Source organism: Nilaparvata lugens, chromosome 12 (genome assembly GCF_014356525.2).
Source record: "Nilaparvata lugens isolate BPH chromosome 12, ASM1435652v1, whole genome shotgun sequence".
In the NCBI taxonomy this organism is placed as follows: domain Eukaryota; kingdom Metazoa; phylum Arthropoda; class Insecta; order Hemiptera; family Delphacidae; genus Nilaparvata; species Nilaparvata lugens.
In genome coordinates, this window is record NC_052515.1 from 11,318,740 (window position 1) to 11,339,527 (window position 20,788).

At 31.4% G+C, this 20,788-nt stretch overlaps 1 protein-coding gene across 1 annotated transcript in view; it reads left to right on the plus strand.

The window, feature by feature from the left end:
• Positions 1–19,973, plus strand: part of LOC111054078 (uncharacterized serine-rich protein C215.13) — a 32,122-nt gene extending 12,149 nt beyond the window's left edge. The window contains exons 11-30 of the mRNA XM_039438889.1: positions 184–237; positions 1,193–1,237; positions 2,294–2,335; positions 3,088–3,102; positions 3,805–3,879; positions 5,013–5,036; positions 6,648–6,860; positions 7,503–7,619; positions 8,265–8,300; positions 8,802–8,843; positions 9,642–9,698; positions 11,017–11,049; positions 11,656–11,679; positions 13,046–13,072; positions 14,001–14,054; positions 14,847–14,894; positions 15,782–15,823; positions 16,546–16,560; positions 17,383–17,481; positions 19,562–19,973. Coding sequence (XP_039294823.1) covers positions 184–237; positions 1,193–1,237; positions 2,294–2,335; positions 3,088–3,102; positions 3,805–3,879; positions 5,013–5,036; positions 6,648–6,860; positions 7,503–7,619; positions 8,265–8,300; positions 8,802–8,843; positions 9,642–9,698; positions 11,017–11,049; positions 11,656–11,679; positions 13,046–13,072; positions 14,001–14,054; positions 14,847–14,894; positions 15,782–15,823; positions 16,546–16,560; positions 17,383–17,481; positions 19,562–19,867 — 1,368 coding nt within the window. The 3' untranslated portion in view covers positions 19,868–19,973. The remainder of the gene's footprint in view (positions 1–183; positions 238–1,192; positions 1,238–2,293; positions 2,336–3,087; positions 3,103–3,804; positions 3,880–5,012; positions 5,037–6,647; positions 6,861–7,502; positions 7,620–8,264; positions 8,301–8,801; positions 8,844–9,641; positions 9,699–11,016; positions 11,050–11,655; positions 11,680–13,045; positions 13,073–14,000; positions 14,055–14,846; positions 14,895–15,781; positions 15,824–16,545; positions 16,561–17,382; positions 17,482–19,561) is intronic.
• Positions 19,974–20,788: the final 815 nt, after the last annotated feature.

The window sequence follows — 20,788 nt, forward strand, 5'->3', positions numbered from 1 at the left end:
GAATTTTCCCAGAATATTTTCAGAACCTACTTTGTAAACTGTGTGAAATTTAAAAAAAAACTGTGCAAGAATGGGCTCGCAGTATAAAATTGAACGTGTAAACCTCTTTGTGGGACACCCGGTAGATTAATGAATGTGTAATAATAATTAAAATTGATTAATGATTGTTTTCTTCTTCAACAGACCTCTCTTTTGTCCTACACACAATCCACAGAGATGTGGAGTGCTGCTTCCCGTGTATGTATTCTCAATTATCACTTATCATTATTATCATTGCTAGTTATTAATTCATTTTAATGAGGTTTAATAAAACCAGATCAATTACTTATAATTCAATAATATTTGAATTTCCATTGTTCATTCAATCATTATTGATATTTTCATATAGTTTTACGATTAACATTATATTGAAAACCATTCACTAATATTCACAAATTTAGAGTGTTGGAGCTCTCATTCTTTTAATACGTCAATTATTCTTTTGGAATCTTCTATATTGAAAAGGATTTGAAAAACTACGATTAACATAACTAATATTGAAAACCATTCAATAATATTCACAGATTTAGAGTGTTTTAACGCTCTCATTATTTTAATACGTCACAATTATTCTTTTGGAATCTTCTATTGATAAAGTAGTCTCAAGTATTTTGTAATATCAATTTATTATTTAATAATTTATAATATTAATAAAAATTTAGGAGACTGACAGTTTTTGGCTTTGTTGTCCTCTTTCAATAATTCTCCACGTTCGTTTTATACTAGTTTTCAAATAATTGAAGCAATGTGAATTTCATTCTATTATAACAGTTTTTTTTTCTTTTTCCATCGAATAGTATTACCTGATTTTGCCAATATTCTTAAAAATTAAGCTTTTAGTTTAGTCGTTCGATGATTTCTCTAACAGTCACACCACTTGATATGTGCACAGTTTTATAATGTTGGATGAATAATTACCAATTTCGTTTTTTCTATCTGATGAGATGAATAATAGATATTACATTATGAATTTCTATTTTTTTCCTGCCAGGAATTGGAAGTTCCTTAGAAGTATTACACTTTAATTATGAAATAATTCATCAATTCACTAGAACATATTCAATGAAATTGGACGAGGTTTACAATTTAGTAAGTTGATATTTTTTCCTTATATTTTAATATGATGTTCCATAAGTTTTATTTGTGATTCCAGTTCTCTTCATTCTCCAACATGCAGACTTGGTCACAGTGTGGAATCGTGAGTAAAATTAATAATTGAATAATTAATTATCAATCTATTCACACCATAAAACCAATATAAGTTCGCTTAAAATTTTAGAACATTTCTTTGGAATAAAATAGCCTGTAGGCTACTTCATGCATTCAATCTGTGCTGGGGTGGAATAAACTATTATAACTATTTTTGTTTCAAGTGAGGTAAAACATTCCCTCAATATTTCATTGGTATTCATTAATTTATTACAGTCTAAATGTGTTATTCATAATTTGGAGGATATAATTTTCCTCTCTCTTAAAATTGAATTCTTTTTATAAAAAAGATGGTAGCCGGTATTCAGTTTTATTTATTCATTTATTCGTATGGCTTTATCGGCAGAGAAATCCATTTGGATGTTCTGCCTCGCCGTATTTCCCAATGTCATTTCCTATAAACACTCAAGTTTATAGGTTATGTATTCGGATCTTTATGTTTTCTCACTAGAAATTTGCACTTTAACTTCCTGAGCTTTTATTTTATAATGTTTAAAATCAAGAAAACTATTTTCAAACACAAATTCACATTGTAAAAGCAAACAAATATAAAATTTTGATGATAATATTGAACTGAGAATTTCACATTACAAATTTTTCAGTTTTATTGAATTCTTGTCTTATATAGATAATAAAATTAGTAGAATTGATGGTGATGTGAAATCTCTCCATAATAAGAAAACAAAGATATTGTCAAATTTCACAGAAAATACTGAGTACAGCTGATGATGCGTTGGTTAACTACGTGAAACCATGGTTCTGTTTTAAAGTTTTTAATAAATTTTCTGTGAAATTTGACAATATCTTTGTTTTCTTATTATATAGATAATGTTTATCGATTAAAATCCATAGATAAGAAGAACAACAGATCTTTCCATAAGGAGCTATTTTTTGCTATTGGAATACTTGATAATAGATTAGAACAAGAAATTTGAAAATCTGCGTTACATATGAGTGAATCCATACATATTGATCCAATTCATGGTTTATAAAATTTAAAATTTTTATTCGTTTTCTAATTTTGTATTTATTTTTCTGTTCACAGAACGCTTTCTTCCAGCACAAGGCTTACAGGAGTTATATCATGGTTAGTATAAATTTTAACATACTTTGAAATAATTTTTTGTCATTGAGAACTCATTTAGAGAGACAGATTCCATGCTCTCTTTTATCTTAGAATTTTACTGGAAATAACTAATGTACCAAATCTCTCTGATAATTTAATTCATTTTTATCAAATTCAAATTTATTTCTCAAAAACATACACAATAATTATAATAACATCTAAAAATAATACAAGAGAAATACTATTAAATATATAAAATTTTAAATTACTCTGATGATTTGTCTACTTCACCCCAATACAAGAATCAGAGGTTAAAAAATTACAACTCGGAATATCTTCTTGAAATGTATGTATTCAGGGCTACTAATTTTCATCTATAAAATAACAATATAGTACCCTTTTTAAAAAGTTTTTAAAACTATTAGTTTAATTTGTCATTTTATATTGAAAACTTTTCAAAAAAGGTTACTACAATGTTATTTTATGGATAAACAACAGCTGGGAATGTCTGTTTCATTATTTTTTGACACGATTATTGAAATTGATATTGATTCCAAGAGATAACACTAGAAACTATACTAAGTTATAATTCTTAGTTAAATAAAGAAATATTCATGTATATCTCTTTATTTCCTCTTCACCTCTAGGTTTCTCAATTTTCTCTCTAAGAGCAATTCCATCAGAGTAGAATATATAAAAATTACATCTATTTGGAAAGTTTATTCTTGTTAAAATTTGTAATTCTAATGATATTCCTCTTTCATTTTTTTCAGAATTTCTGTGGTGTTGTAAGTAGAACCTCGACTTTTGATACTTACAAATAACAAGATAAGTACCTAGATCTAAGTTATAGTAACTATTGAGTAAATAAATAAATTAGTGAGAACAACAAGTGCCAAATAATCAATTGGAAATTTAAGATACAGAATATTTTTATTGTAACAATTATTCAATCGTTCAAATGTTGGCAGTTTCGATGATATATACATATTTTACAATAATTATTACAACTTTTGAATTTTTAATCTATAATGGCTCAATAGAATGAATACTGTAATATTATTCTTTCTTCATTATTTTTGAATTCTTTTCAGTTGATCAAGAGTGATCTTGGTTAATTCACAGCTTAAGCTTCCATTCAAGAAAAGTTAATGAATTAATTTTATTTCCTCCTTGAAAGTAGGTATAACAAGTAGCCTAACAGCTCGTATTCAACTTTCAATATTATTATGAATTTTTCTGCCTCTATTTAATCTTCTTGTTCTTCCTCCTCATTCCTCCCTCTCCTCCTCCTCCTTCTCCTCTTCCCCCTACTCCTCCTCCTCCTTCTCCACCTCCTCCTTCTCCTCCTCCTCCTCCTCATCCTCATCCTCATCCTCATCCTCCTCCTGTAAAATAGTTTCTCCTGCTATACCCATTTTAAAACTCATCATTCTCTTCCGCCATTCTTAAAAATAATTTTTCAACTTTTTACATCATTATTTTTAAAGCAATCCTGGGACGAAACTGCTATTTCAAGAACCCTTTCCGGATACTTCAGATCTAACCCAGTCGCAACCTCATTGGTAAGTTTATAAAATTGTTTAAAAATGTCTTAATTATCCGTGAAAATCAAATTCTTCCATATCTTAAAACGTCGCAGTATATGGTACATTATCAGGATAACTGCTACTCTTTCAACTTCGGATAGACATATAGATTTAGGTGGCAGCCAGTTTTTACAAAACCTGCCGATCAGTCTCCCAAAAATTAAATAATTTTATAACTTACAGTATATGTTAGGCCTTTATTACCAGGATAAATAACTACTAGCCCAGACAAGAATAGACAGACTTAAATCTATGCTATCAGGTTTTCAATTTTAAAGTGATGCAAGATTGGTTGAGAACCAGTTGTATCTTCTGTTTATTATCAGTATATTGTATTAAATTATTAATACACATAAAGATTTCCTGGTGGCTAAACCAGCATCAATAGCCTACTTAAATACCCTGGAAGCATGCCTCTAATTTCCAGGTCAAAAGTAACTAAGATATTTTCATTCGTTTTATATATGAATTTTCTATTGTTTTCTTTTTTCGAATTTTGTGATCATAAATGTGTTGTGTATACTGCCATACGCTAAATAAATAAATTAAATTATTGAGGCAGTAATATATTGCCGATTATATATATCAGCAATTGATATATTATTAATATATTGAGAGATTGTAGTATATCATTGGACGAATCATTGTGATATATTTGCTGAAAATGAAGAAGCATTTTCTAATCTCCTTGTACTACTGAAGTTGAAACCTATAACATTAAACGCCGCTTGCTTAAAATACAGTGAGAATATTATTCAGATAATGGTTATAATAATAATTATTCAGAATATTAGTTCTAATGGCAATATTCATACGGTCGGGCTGAGTGAGAATAGCCCCATTAGAGCTCATAGGAATTATATTTTCACTGAGATAGTCACGTTCACTGTGTGGGAATTCAGATTTATTCAATACAAACGTTCTTTCAAGCTTTTGAAAAGTGATGAAACTCTTTTATCGCCCTCAGACCATCTTCTATTCAATTATTCATTGATTGTATATTTATTGAATGAAAAAGACTAAGAAATTGTCAAATATATTGAGTAAGAGATTGTATATTTGCATTATTCTCAAACATGTTTACTAACTGATTTTTCTTTTCTTTTCAGTTCTTCAGACATCTTCTCCTCAACGTGAGTATTCAGCACATTAATTGGTTTGATTCAAAATTAACTAGTATAATTAAAAAAATATATATTGATAATGTCAATCATACTTGATAATTTCAAAATGAGGACGGCTAAAAATAAAGAAGCCTTTCAAACAAATGTAAATTCAATTTGTGCAGACAATATCACTTTCACTGCTCTTATAACTTATTGATGATTCAGCAATGAATGAATTGAAGTTTTATAATTTCAGTGTAACATTCACTGTGAAATGAAAATTAATGAGTGGTCATTATAGCAATCATACATAGCCACCAATTCTAATCTACAAGATATTTTGTTGTATTTTATTCAGTCTCTAAAAGAGAAATTAAGTTGGAAAACGTTCTTTACTTGATGTTCAGATGAGTTAATGCTCATCGTGTTGATACGTCAAACATTCCTCAATATTTTTCTGAAATTTTTCAGGAAATTTCATTCCTGAAATTTTTCAATATCATTAATAATATGGTTTTTGTTGGTGGGGAGTCCCTGACAGAAGTTCCACCTCGCCTGAATTATTATTCAAGCCTCAATACCGTACATTCCTCGATATTTTCCCTGCATCCCATCCAATTTCTGTCATGAAAATTATCATACTTAGCGTTATTTTCCATGTATCCAATTCCTGAGGTGAGAATAATGTTTGAGAACGTTTTAATTTGATCTCTAGAGAGTTAGCACATCATGCTCCTGAAATTATTATGATTTTAAGAAGTATTTCATCCAATTTATGTCATGTAAATTATAATATTGAGCGATATTTTCCATGTATTTTATTTAATCTCTGACAAGAAAATTATCAATTTCAAGCCGTCATTGGCAATTTGGCCATGTAGGAGAAAATCTATGATCTCTAATCTATTATCTACAATCTTTTAAATAGATTTCTGACAAGAAAGCTATCAATTTCAAGCCTTCATTGTAAATTTGTCTATGTTGGGATAATCTATGATCGATAATCTGTCATCTGTTATCCATTGAAGCACTACCGTACCTCCATAAACTACCTCCGTAAACAGAGGTAGTTCAACACACTTGTAGTTTACCTCTGTTTGCGGAGGTACGGTAGTGCTTCAGAGGTAGTTTACGGAGGTAGTGATTGAAGAGATTATTTTTTCAATATCATTAATAATAATATTCGTATGGTTTTTATTGGTGGGGAATCTCTTACGGAAGTTCCACCTCGCCTGAATTATCATTGAAGCTGTCAATGGGCCTTATGACTGTCATACTTCAGCTGGGACCGACTGTTAATCGTGCCCGTCCAATGGCACGGGAGTGACCTGGTCAAAAACTTTTGGTGTTGAGCGGGGTTTGAACCTGGGATCTCTATGCTGCTACGCAAGCACTCTATCCACTAGACCACGGATCACTACATAATAATAATTGTACATATTTGAACGTTATGGATCTCACTGAGGTCTTTTATTAATATTGGAATTTTGTATGACATGAGCCCAGTTCAAAAACTTTTGGTCATGAGCTGGATTTGAACCTGGGATCTTTATGCTGCTACGCAAGCACTCTATCCAGTAGACCACGGATCACTCCTTTTTTTATTGATGTTGGAGAACGTTTTGATTTGTTTTTCAGAGGGTGAGCTCATCATGCTCGTTCCAGCAGTACGCCGCTTTGAACCAACAGTCGTACATGGCTACCAGAAGCTCCAGCTTTGCCTACTACGGAGGTTTCTACAATGCCTTCCAACAATCATCATCGTCATCGTCATACGCCAGAACACAAAGCATGTCATCTTCTTCATCATCATCAATGAGCTCTTCCTCCTCATCTTACTCTGCCTCAAGGGTCAGTCAATTCTCCTCATCTACTCACAAATTACAATTCCTCATTATAATTTTAAACAAGAGTGATCAGTTAATATTTGGTCAGATATACTGGTATCAGCTATCCTCTATAGTAGGCAGTGGCAAGGCTGATAATCGGCAACGCTGTTCTCATAATGAAACTGGTAATATAGTCAGTGGGAACCTTAGTTTACAGCATGGAACATGTTATCTCTTACGTCATCTCAATCATGGAATAAAATAGTGTGTTAATACTTTGCCAAGTCCGCCTCCTCATGGCAATATCACTGCAAGCAATTTCCAAGCAATAACACTGCAAGCAATTGGGCATCAATGATAGTTTGGAATGATCAAGAATACGGTTATCATCATCACTAAAAATGAGTAGGCCTATTATTAAATTGAAAAATGACAAATTCAATCAATCAATTATTTATACAAATAAATTGATTGATTGATTGACAAATTCAATTTTCAGTCCACCAACTATATTGAGGATGAGTGTTAGGTTAGGTCTAACCCAACCTAACCTAACCAAACAGTTTTATCATATGGAAGGCTACATTTTCTATTATTGTATTTGTCATGTTTATCACTTAATTTGATGAATAAATAAATTGAATGGAGAATATGTGTTTTCTAGTCATACCAATCAGTCCAGCAGTACTACAGCTCCACCCTCTACCAGAGCAGCCTCTTCCGTGGATGCTTCGAACTTCAATCCGTTGACACCTCCAAACAAGCCGGTTTCTACAGCAGTGTAAGTGAAAAATGACTATAATATATTTTATCTATTTAAAAGCTTATTCACCTTTGTCTCTCAGTTTTTTTTCAATTCCTCTAGGCTAAAACTAGTTTTGATTCGTGAAACTTTGAATTATAATTTGTCCTGTCAATGATTCTCTCAAATTTTTCATAATATTCAATTAATTCATCTCAAAACAAACATAGAAAGGCTCACAGACTAATTCCAGTACGAGCTTTTATGACATAGACTATATGATAGCATAGCGTATCCTTTTATATTGCTGTTTTTTTTTTCATAAAAATGTATCTACTATTGAGAAATATATCATAGGGCACGGTGTGGGAACACGAAAAAGTGGTAAATTGTTCTAATTCCAGTGGTAAATTGTTCAATCACGTGACTAGTGCAAAATGTTCCCATGGAACGCCATTTCAAAATCGTTGGTTCAAGCTTTAGGCGCGCAATTATGAAGTTGATTTACACCAAAATGTGTCGTTTACTAGTAGATGTCTTGCAGCTTATCTCTTTTCAATTCCTCTAGGCTAAAACTATTTTCGATTCGTGAGACTTTGGATTTATAATTTGTCCTTTCAATGCTTTTCTCAAATTTTCCATGATATTCAATTCTCATCAATCAATTTTCTTTTCAATTTTCAGGTCTTCAGCCAGGGCTACGACTATTCAAGCAACTTCGTAAGTATAGGCTACAATTTATAAAAAATTAAAAAACTTACATATAGAAGTTCAACAAGACATGATGTGATGAACCCGTGAGGGCTTCAGCAATTTTATAACATTATATTTTCGAATGGAAAGATTGCATACACCTTTTAAAATTGAAATAAATAAAATCAATACAATTATTTATATGAAAATTAAAATTGAATTACTCTCAAATTAATAAAACCAATATAACTTTTTATAAGTAGGTCGAAACTAGTTGTTGAAATGTTTTAAAGTTTTTAAAATGTTTTAAATAAAAAGGGTACTACAAGTTTTATATTGTTTTTATCAACAATATTTATGTTCAATGAAATCTGAAAAAAATGACTATCTGTGTGGCAAAGTTTTGATGGTAAAATATTCACTCCACCACTTAACCACGTTATTTTGTATTCCAATATCTCTGCACTATCATCCAAGTTTGTAGCATTGCTCACTTCTTCACTAATTCACGTATTTTCATCTATTCAGGGAACCTGCTTCCAAGATGCCTACTACCGTAAATACTTGTTGGTAAGTAAGAATTTATAAATCTATTTGATTCTCCAATATCTAGAGAATATTCTTTGAATATTTTTAATTTGTTCAACGTCAATTAAACATTATTTCCATATTGAGATAGTGATAGCAAAATATTCTTAACGGAAAAATTTTACTGCAAATGACATAGAACAAACATTACAATTTTGTAAAATGAAAGATCGTTGGAAAATTGATAATAATAATAATAATAATAATAATAATAATAATAATAATTAATTTCCAATGTTTATTTTGTCCACATAGAACAAACATTACAATTTTGTAAAATGAAAGATCGTTAGAAAATTGATAATAATAATAGTAATAATTAATTTCCAATGTTTATTTTGTCCACATAGAACAAACATTACAATTTTGTAAAATGAAAGATCGTTAGAAAATTGATGATAATAATAATAATAATAATTAATTTCCAATGTTTATTTTGTCCACATAGAACAAACATTACAATTTTGTAAAATGAAATATCGTTAGAAAATTGATGATGATAATAATAATCAATTTTCAATGTTTCTTTTGTCCACATAGAACAAACATTACAATTTTTTAAAATTAAAGATCATTAGAAAATTGATGATGATAATAATAATAATTAATTTTCAATGTTTCTTTTGTCCTGTATTATGTTTTCTTCTTCAGCATGAAACCTTTTTACACATAAATTTTGGAATTCATTACTAACTTCTATCATAAAATAGATTATGTATTACTAGTGAATTTAGTACTTTTTTCTTCACAGATATTTATTTTTATTTAATATTTTTACAGGCATGCACTGGATATTACGGCGAATACAACGCTCAGATGAGCAGCACCCTCTTCTCTGTAAGTCCACATCCAGTATCAACTCATAAATTATTTATATTTTTATTTTAAAATAATGATAATTCCAATTTCGTATTTCCAATATTTATATTCTCAAAGAATAATAATTCCAATTCTGTATTCTCTCCTACACCGATACATATTATACAATAACCTATATACTTATTCACTTTTTATCTTATTGAGCAATCATTTGATGATTGGGTTTTATTCTCTGCTTGATAAATAAATAAATAAGGCCCGTTTCTAGTAAACTTATTGCATATAATTGACCATTAAATCTATAGAGTTTTTGAAAACCTATCATGGAAAGGCTCAACTTATTTTCCAGAAACTGACTCTTCAAAAAGTTTTCAAGAAACCTCAATTTTTTCGCTAGATTATTATTGAAAAATACAGTCTGTTAACAATTTATCTGTGTTGAATATTATCATAGATAAACAATAGCGTAAGTAGATATCCCATGATATAGGGCGTTTATGTCGCAACTTTTACTGTTATCTCAAGCCGATTATTATCGATTACTGTCGGTTTTTACTGTTTTGTTGGTGTGAGAGTGTATGAACGGCACAGTATGAGAGACTACTAGCGCCACACAGCTTCACGGGAAAGAATTATGTGGACTATCGTCTTGAAATAACAGTAAAAGTTGCAACATAAACGCCCTATACCATGGGATATCTACTCTTGCTATTGTTTCTCTATGATATTAACTTCATGAGAATCTCTTATTCATGGTTGATAATTGAGAAAGTTCTATTATCTTTAAAATGTATAAATTCAGGACTACTTTCTTGTATTTATAAAATAGAATTATAGTAAAAAAATTATATAATAATAATAACAAATAATATAATAAAATATTCTATTAATTTCAAAAGGGTACTACAATTCTATTTTATCATCTTATTCATTTATTCTACAATCTTCTGTTCGGAGTTGCATCGGTGTATTGATACATATGCAGTATCAACATTGGAGTAGATCAGATCATTGTTATATTATACAGTGTAAAAAGGGAGATATCAGAATATTATTGGTACTTTTCGGATTGGTTTCTACTGTTTTGCAGATTTGACTCCTAGTGAGATCTATTGTCTATACATCTTTGTCTACAGAATTCTTACGTAATAATTATTTAGCTGTCTGAAGTTATTCACACTATTATCCGATTATTAATTATTGATACGTGTATCATTTTAACAACTAGGCTAACTAGTTAATACAATGAGTTCACTCTAAACACTATTATAAGATTCATTTCTTCCAGCTTCTATTATTTTTTTCATTCAAATTCTGTATTTTTATATGTCCACAGTACGCCCAGCAGCATCCAGGATTCTTCGCCAGGGTAAGAAATTTCAATTTTTCATTTCACATTTAATTTTTTTTCAATTTTTTGAAAATTTTACATTTTCATTTCTTCAGACAATTTCAAAATATTACTATTCTACTCTGAAACAAGTATGTTCATTGCCCTTGTTCCATCTTCCATCAATATTATTCATTATGTGCTCACATTATCTACTCACTGCCGGCGCACAAGTTTTCTTTGCCGGTAGTGCCATTTTGTAAGTTAAAATATTTATTTTATCAATCTGTATTATTTTATGGCAAATAAATGAATTTGAATTTGAATTTGAACAATGGAATTTTTCTGAAACACTGATGACATTCGAATTAATAAATCTTCATCAAATATCTGTATTCTATTACTTTTTCAACCAAATTTCTAAAATTTGACAGATAATTACACATTACTAGACTTGATTTGACCTGTAAACTGATCTTTTATTTTGTTCTTTGAATCATGTTTTACAACACAGTTCGTTACAATACTTGAAGAATGGCAGAAAAATGAAAATTCAATTTAGCTTAAAATGTGTACAATTATTTTGCAATATTTTAATAAATTGTTTCTTTTTATCTAATGATTTGCTTTATTATTTTTTTGCAGAGTACCAGGCTTTACGCTAGAAACGTGAGTAAATGACAACCATGGCATCAACTGTAACTTCTCCTTAATTTTTTCACTTTTAAATGTGAAAATCTCACTTAGAGATTATCTCCTCCTCTAATTTTTCACCAGTACTTCCATTTCAAGAATCGTTTTCTCTAGTACTTTCTCCTTCATCTTTTTATTTTCCTCCTCTTCTTTTGTATTTATTCAAATGATTTAAAATAATTTATACTCTATTAATATGTTTTACTATTTATAATCAACTTGAACTGGATTGTAGCTGAAAAGTTGTGTGATTAGAATAGAATACAATTCCAACCATTAAAGATTGAAGAATAGCTTACTATTGAACGCATATAATGCGAAGAGATCTATTGGAAATTAGTTTTTCTCAGTAAAGTAAGAAATTTATCAGATAGTAGCATGCTTTCAACCTAATCACTTAAAATAATTATATTTCTTGATTTCATAAAACAACATAGAAGTTGCTCAATTCAAATGAACATATCAATTTCAGCATATCAAATACAGCAAAGGTTTATTTATTCATTTATTTACAATGTCAAGGAAATTACAGAACAAGCCAATATCACAATATCAGAATAGCACAAGCCATCAAGCTCAAGTCATAAATAATTCGACTCAATTTCAACACAGTTATCTCAGATTCATGTATCGTTCAAAACGTATAAACTATATAATTATAACTAATGGATATATATAATTATTGAAATATAGATTATGGCACTATTAATATTGGAAGCCACTTGAATAAGACAAGAAATGAATCACAAGATTTGATTCAGCATATTATATTCTATAATGTTAAACTTTTACAAAAATTACAATGTAAAGCTGCGTTTACACCAAAGTTATTAACAAAATGTTAATAACTTAATCCTTATAGATTCTATTAGATTGAACCAAAGACCTTAAAGAGATATAGACCCACAATGCCTAAGCCTTCCCAATGATAGCTCTTACTTGAAATTGAAGGCCGCCATTGGGGTATTTTAGCACGAGATATTATATCTATATATTTGTAATACTATAGATTACAAAGGCATTGGTATGTGATAATCTTATAGGTTGCCCCCTCAATGGCCGATTTCAATTCCAAGTACGACACTAGCGCTGCATGTGAGTCTATGCATCTTTAAGGTCTTTGGATTGAACGGAACTTGACAAATACATATGTTCATCATCTGTATGATATGTTATGTTCAATCTTATTGAAACTATAAGGATTAAGTTATTAACATTTTGTTACTAATAACTTTGGTGTAAACGCAGCCTAAGATTCTTTTAATGTAATAATACCAATTCAGATTGAAACTATCAATAACTGATAGATATTAATTGTTTGTTATTTTCTTCATTATTACAGGGTGCTTTCTTCTCATCACAAATTGGAGTAAGTTGAATTCTAATATTTTTTCAATTTTTAAAATTTATAAATCAACCAGGTATTATATTTTTTGTAACATAACAGATTTAGGGCCATATGCTAACACTACGACGCTCGCTAAACCACGTTTACTTGTAGATATGGTTGCATTTATCATAATGTGTTCCATACGAGGTTCAAACGAACAGCTGACATTTCTCCGTTTAAAACATAGAGAAACAATAGCGTAAGTAGATATCCCATGGTATAGGGCGTTTATGTCGCAACTTTTACTATTATCCCAAGCCGATTATTGTTGATTTCTACTGTTTTGACCGGGTAAGAGTATATGAACGGCACAATATGAGAGACTGCCAGCGTCATAAAGCTTCACGGGAAAGAACTACGTGGGCCATCGGCTTGAGATAACAGTAAAAGTTGCGACATAAACGCCCTATGCCATGGGATATCTACTTATGCTATTGTTTCTCTATGGTTTAAACCGAGTGACTGCATACGGCCTCAGTCTATGGTAACGTATTCACTCATAGGAAAAATACCTAGCTATTCTTAGGATAAGAAGTAGTAACAGTTGTCTGAAATTATGATTCTCATTAATTTATCATAATTTTATACTAATGATTCTCTAACAAATTGTAATTGTAATGATTCTATCTTTGATATTCACAACTTTTTATTCTTGCTATATAAACTTAATGATATTTAAGCGATTCAAAGCACACATGAAAAAAACATTCTACCTGAAGAGTTGTAGAATTTTCCTGATGCTGCCTTCCAACTTTTATATATATATATATATATTTATTTCCATTCTCAGTTCTGTTCTAGAGGAATCAAACTTCTTGATGCAAATATCTAGTGCAATTCTTGATAGTGTTGTTCGATTCTGTCTATTTTTCGTCTATTATATTGTTTATTCTTTGTTTGTTTTCAGAAAATGTTCGTGGACCAGAATTCCAACTTTTTCTTCTCACAGCAGGTCCAACAGGTATGTATGAAATTATAAGTTGATAGGAATAATTGGAAAATAACAAATAATTCTTATCAGAAGCCACCTTACATATCATAACAGTTCAGAGATCTGAAATCTTTTTATCTAATTCTAAAATGAATAACTAAAAATCAACTTATCATTTGCAGAATAACAATAGTGAACAAACTTTCTAATGGAAAGTTCTTGTGTAAATGGGGAAAATAGTTACTTTTGAACAATTGATTATGACATAGAAGTCAGGTATTTATATAAATAAAAGCTATTAGCTTCTACTTACATTAGTGTAGCGCTTTTATCTTTATAAATACCTGACTGCTATGTCGTAATTAATTATTCAAAAGTGATTATTTAACAAGCAGCTCGTAATGGATCAAACATTGAAGAGAAAAATAGTTATTTGTATATCTAGAGTGAAAAGTACTGTTTTTTCTCCCCGAGGGAAAAGTTTGAAGCCCGAGGCGAAGCCGAGGGCAACAATTTTTCTGAGGGAGAAAAAACATTTTTCACTCGTGATATACGCAACATTTTTCCTCCACCTACATTTTTATAAAAACTGCAAATAAAAGTAAATATTTGAAACTAGGCGTTTCATTTGAGAATTGAATAAATTGATTATAATATGGGTCTATAGTTTTAAAATTCTTTTATGGAGGATAAATAACATAAAAGTTCATTTCAAGAATAAATTGTTGAAGGAATGAAGGCTCATTAGGATTAATCTAATAATTGTGAAATTCCAATTTTATTATTTATTATGTAACTTACTCATTAATTTTTATTTTGCAGTACCGTTCGCAATTCTTGAGCGTCCAAGCTTGGAATTCATTTGGACTGGTGAGTAGGCATATTTCCTATAAAATGTTCTGCATTTCAGTATCATTCAGATGTATTGTAAAATACTTTGTGACGTAGCCTTATGTACGACTAGCCGTCAGGCTCGCTTCGCTCGCCATATCCGTCTAGCCAGGGGGCTCCGCCCCCTGGACCCCCGACTGGATCGTCCAAAAATTGGGTCAACGGGCTCGCTTCGCTCGCCTACATAATGTAAACATTGCTGTCTATTACTTGATGAAAGAAGTGAGAAAACGCAAAAACGCTATTTTTGGGCGTATCTTTGGCGTTATTTCAAATTCCTTCTAACACAACATTATTACACCCTAGCTTAGCTTCTGTACTAAATTTGGACAATTTCTGTTCAATTATTCTCGATAAAGCTGAGAAACGTTAAAAAACGCTGGAAAAACGCAGATTTTGGGCGTATATTTGAAAATTTTTCCAAATCTGTTCTTAGTGCGCCTCTAAAGGGCCAACTGAACATACCTACCAAATTTGAACGTTTTTGGTCCGGTAGATTTTTAGTTCTGCGAGTGAGTGAGTGCCATTTCGCTTTTACATATATAGATTGTATCTTCAGGCTAAATGAATTGATTGATTGATTCTCTGAATCAATAATTATTGTCAAGTATGAATAAGTAGGAGGAGATCTTTGGATGCTTGCCAACTTCGTAATCAATAAAAATCGTATACCAGATACATCCGATTTTTCAAATGGACTCCTAGTTTTGTTTGGAAGTTATCAATGATAGTTGCATTTTTCTATAGGAAAATAATCTAGGGTCTCTCACTCACTATCTCTTCATCTGATTTCTCATTTTGTTTGCTACAATGATACTTGATTTTGTTTATTTTTCTAATTACTTTTTTTTCTGTTTTGTTTTCAGGCCAATCTCTTCCAATGTCGTTACTACCAACGTAAAATCTGCGTAAGTATTCTATGTTCTTCCAAAAAATCATCACTTCAAACAGTTTATGCTAATGAAGAATAATGCACCGTAAAATCTCTCTCTCTCTCTCTTTATTCATTTATACAATAAGTACATTATCAAAATGATAATTATAAAAATTTTTTAATAAAATAACAGAAAACTCACAACATACTACCCTGAAGTAGAATTCACCAATGTTTATTGTGATTAGCATTTCAATATGTTTGAATAATTCTTCATGTTATTTTTTGTGATAGGCCTATACCACAGAATAGGTACAGAATGGAATCTTGTAATCAATCGCCTATCTAACCAATGCTTTTTACATGACTCCAATACTAAACACGTCACGTGACCTTGGGAAGTTCCAATCCTGTTCTTCTGATTGGCTCGTGGCAGTGAATGAGATCAATATTGATCCGGATCATTAAAGTGATCCGTACCTACCATCAATACAATTACAGTGCGGAGCTTCCTAACAAGATGGCTGATTTTAGCGTCAGGGTACTAGCCAAGTTTCCATACTGTATGTATACTGTGCCTATACCATACTAGCAATTCTCATGCTCTTTTTCATAGCGTGTATTTGATCCAATGATTTGAGAATACTATAACTTCTGTGAAAATTATATTAAGATCAACTAACTCAAATTTAAAAAACTAATTTATCACTGCGAAATAATGACTTATCTAATATCTGTTTTCTTTTCTTTTTTCAGAGCTTCTTCGGATTCGTAAGTTGTCTACTTTATTCTTATTGTTATCCTACAATATTATATTTTTACAATATTCTTTACATATTTTTACAGCCCACTTTTATACTTATGATGTAGTGATTGTAAAAATGATTCGGTAAACAAGAAAACACCTCTCTCATTTCAGTCCAGTTTTACACAAAAAAATTCTACCAACTTTTGTTAAATCCTGCTTGCACGATTTATATACTTCCATATTCATATTATACATTCTTTACATTAATTTTCATATTCTTTCTTTAGTGGGCATACTCAGTGTCGAGGTATGTATTTCACTTAGTATTTATGGACAGTACGTACTCAAGTTTGCAAGAATATATACTAAATTTATTTGCATTTTTAAATTTTATTTTGTGATTCAAAAGATGATAACTCAGAATTCATGGTTGATATCTATTGTACAGTACTCGGATTCATTTTTTTAATATTTCAATTCAAAAGATATTCTTTTAAAAGATATTGCTTCAACTCCGTTCAACTCTAGTCGATTCCTTTTGAGCTCGATTTCAATTGAATTAATCTCATTTTCATTTATCCATCAACATTTGTACAAGATTTTACGGAAGGAATCAACAGGCAGATGTTTAATGTAAAATTTTTAATTTTTTTGGGGATATAATAGTTTTGGGTCAGTCCCAATCATATTCATAATATGATCTGTAATATTGTATCCACATAATTAATGAAAACAGATTGAAGCCCTGAACTTTTTAAACTCCAATTTATAAAACACACAGTCAAAAATTATAGGTTATAAAATAGTCACATTTGATTTATTTATTGTATTTTATTTGGTTGCAGTCTTCCTACAACTACCATCAAGTGTCCAATGCGTTTATCTCACTCTTCAATACCAACTTCTCTGGAGGTCTTCTTGCTTTGAGACATTTGATCTACAGGGTAAGAATCTAGTTTGTTAGGTTCGGAATCCACCTGAAATAACCTTTCCATGTCCTGTTACATTTTAGAATTCCTGATTTGAACTTATACTTTGCAGCACCTGATACATCAGCTACGTCTTACATACAGTATAACATTCTCATTCATTTATGTAGTATAGAATCCTCATTCTTCTTACATACAGTATAACCATGGAGAAAAAATAGCGTAAATTATGCTATTGTTCCTCTATGGTATAACATTCTTATTTCTTGTTACTACTCAATTATTATATACCATAGTTATTACTTCTTTAGAACTAGTAAGTCGCGGTGAAGATCGATGCCACTAAACAACTGGATCGAGTAGTATATCTATCTATATCTATCTATCTATCTAACTGTGCTATCATGAAAACATTTGGAGTCTTTGATATGGATATAGAAGAACGCTAGCGAGCTGAAATCTACATATAGACCTGACGGATCATGAAGGGTACCTATTCTAAACTTTGTAAGAAACTAATATTTTGAGAACAAAAATGAATATTAGCTGCCAAAGTTGATTTGAACTGTTTTCTTTGTTGCATAAATACATCGGACTACTAATTTCAACTATAGTTTTTGTTGCATAAATACATTGGACTGATGATTTTGTTGCATAAATTCATCGGACTACTGATTTTAACAAGAGTTTTTTGTTGCATGAATTCATGGGACTATTGATCTTATCTGGTTTCTTTGTTGCATAAATACATTAGACTATTGATTTAAACAGTTGTATTTGTTGCATAAATAGCCTACATTAGACTATTGATTTAAACTGTTGCATAATTACACCGGACTATTAGTTTTATCGGTTGTCTTTATCCTTTATTCATTCTTGATTCATTTATACAATAAGTATATTATGAAAATGATAGGGAGAGGAAAAATAAGGTAACCTTGTGCTATTCCTCTCCCAAATTTAGACATAGTCCGAAATAGGTCTTGTAGTTCTTCAATTAACAAAATTTTCAGTCCTCAAGTATTTTCACAAAGTGGATATTGTATAAATACATCGGACTATTGATTTTAACCATGCTTTTGTTGCATTAGGCCTATTTGACTAGTGTCTTTGTTGCATAAATACATCGCACTATCAATTTTAACTGTTGTTCTCCTTGAATACATTGGACTGTTAATTTTAACCGGTGTCTTTCTTTCATACATACTTCGGACTTTTGATTTTAACTGTTCTTTTTGTTGAATACATCGAACTATTGATTTAAAATATTGAAAGTTTCAAGTCTTTAGCTTGCAGGGAAATGAGCGAAAATTGCGTTAAAAAATGTGTACCGCGTAGGCCTACCTACCTATACAGATAGACAAGATCCTAAGCAAGTTGAATAGAACGTTGTAAAATTTAGGAAAGAAATAATACCGGCTTTGCATAGTGTTTCTATCCTACTTATGAAATAATATCATGATTTGTACTATGATATCAATGAATGAAAGAAATGAAATGAGAATAACTATTCACCAAAATGGAAACCAATGTTATCTCGTTGCATACATACTTTGGACTTTTGATTTTAACTGTTGTTTCTGTTGAATACATCGGTCTATTGATTTTAACTGTTCTATTTGTTGCAGAAATACATCAGACTATTGATTTAAACTGTTGTCTTGGTGCATACATCGGACAATTGATTTTAAATGTTGTTTTGTTGAATACATCAGACTATTTATTTCAACTGCTGTTTTTGTTGAATACGTCAGACTTTTGATTTTAACTGTTATTTCTGTTGAATACATTGACCTATTGATTTTAACTGTTGTTTTGTTGAATACATCAGACTATTGATCTCAACTGCTGTTTTTGTTGAATACGTCAGACTTTTGATTTTAACTGTTTTTTTTGTTGAGTACATCAGACTATTGATTTTAACTGTTTTTTTTGTTGAGTACATCGGACTATTGATTTTAACTGTTGTATTTGTTGCAGAAATACCTCAGACTATTGATTTGAACTGTTCCATAAGTACATCGGACTATTGATTTATACTGTTGTCTTGTTGCATACATCGGACTGTTGACTCTAACCTGTGTTTTTGTTGCAGAAATACATCGGCTCTTCCTTCAACGTCCAGGCCTACCGCAGTCTAAGAAGCTACAGTTATGCCAGCTCTCTGGCCTACAGCTGTCCATTCTACTCGCAGTGGTCTAGCTACTGCAGTTCCTTCTCACAGAGATCGCAGTTCAGTCGCTCAGCTGCCTCCAGTCGCTCGGCTTACATGCAGCAGCAGCAGTCAGCTTCTAGCTCAAGCACCAGCTCCTACCAGGCTGGTGCCCAGTCGGCAGCTGCTGGATACGCTGCTCAGTCGGGATACGCTGGTGGAGCCTCTGGTTTTGGTGGATACTACTGAGAAGCCCAACATCTTGCACCATCTTGATGGCACACTCTGTAGTTCAACTACATACAACATATGCATACCCTGTATCATTACTAATAAAGTAACAGCAACTTAAAAACTGGTTTTCTTATTTAAGAATTCTCTCATCCCTTGGTTCTAAACGTAGATAGATAGATAGGGGTACGCGACTAGGTGCCACCCCAACTACTTGTCCACTTTTAAAACCGGTTTTTAGGGGACAAGTAGACATGAGCCATACCCGTCTACTTGTCTCATTTCTGAAGAGGTGACAACTAGTCGGGGGACACCCTGTCGCGAGGGTGCGAGGTGTCAAGTTGTTGTTTACGGTCATGACTAGTTGGCACCTCCAGTCCAGTGGGTGTCAAGTAGTCGGGGGGACAACTTGACGGCAATGGTATATTTTTACGAGGGTACAAGTAGTCGTCTATGGTCACGACAACCTATCCCCTTGACTCCACTTAACAAGAAATCACCATTCCAGCTGCCTCTTCGTTTGAAAGTTGGAAAATGAAGCCTAACTATCAAGTTCTATATGAAAAGGCATAAAGATTCCTAATTTTGATATAATAAGTAGAGGGGTTTAGATACTTTAAACGCACTTTTTTGCTCGAAACCCCCTCCCCCTTTCCCCCCTCGTCCATCCCGCCACCCCTTCCCCCTGCCCACAGGGTGGGGGGGGTTCTAAAAATAGATTTCCCTTACCCCTGCCCAGTGGTGATGAGGGGGATGAAAAGAGAGAAAGATATCTCTCTCTCTCTCTCTCTTTTTAAAAATAGATTTCCCCTTCCCCTTGTCTAGTGGTGATGAGGGGGATGAAAAGAGAGAAAGATATATCTCTTTCTATCTCTCTTTCTAAAAATAAGAGTACCCTTCCCCTTGTCCAGTGGTGATGAGGGGGATGAAAAGAGAGAA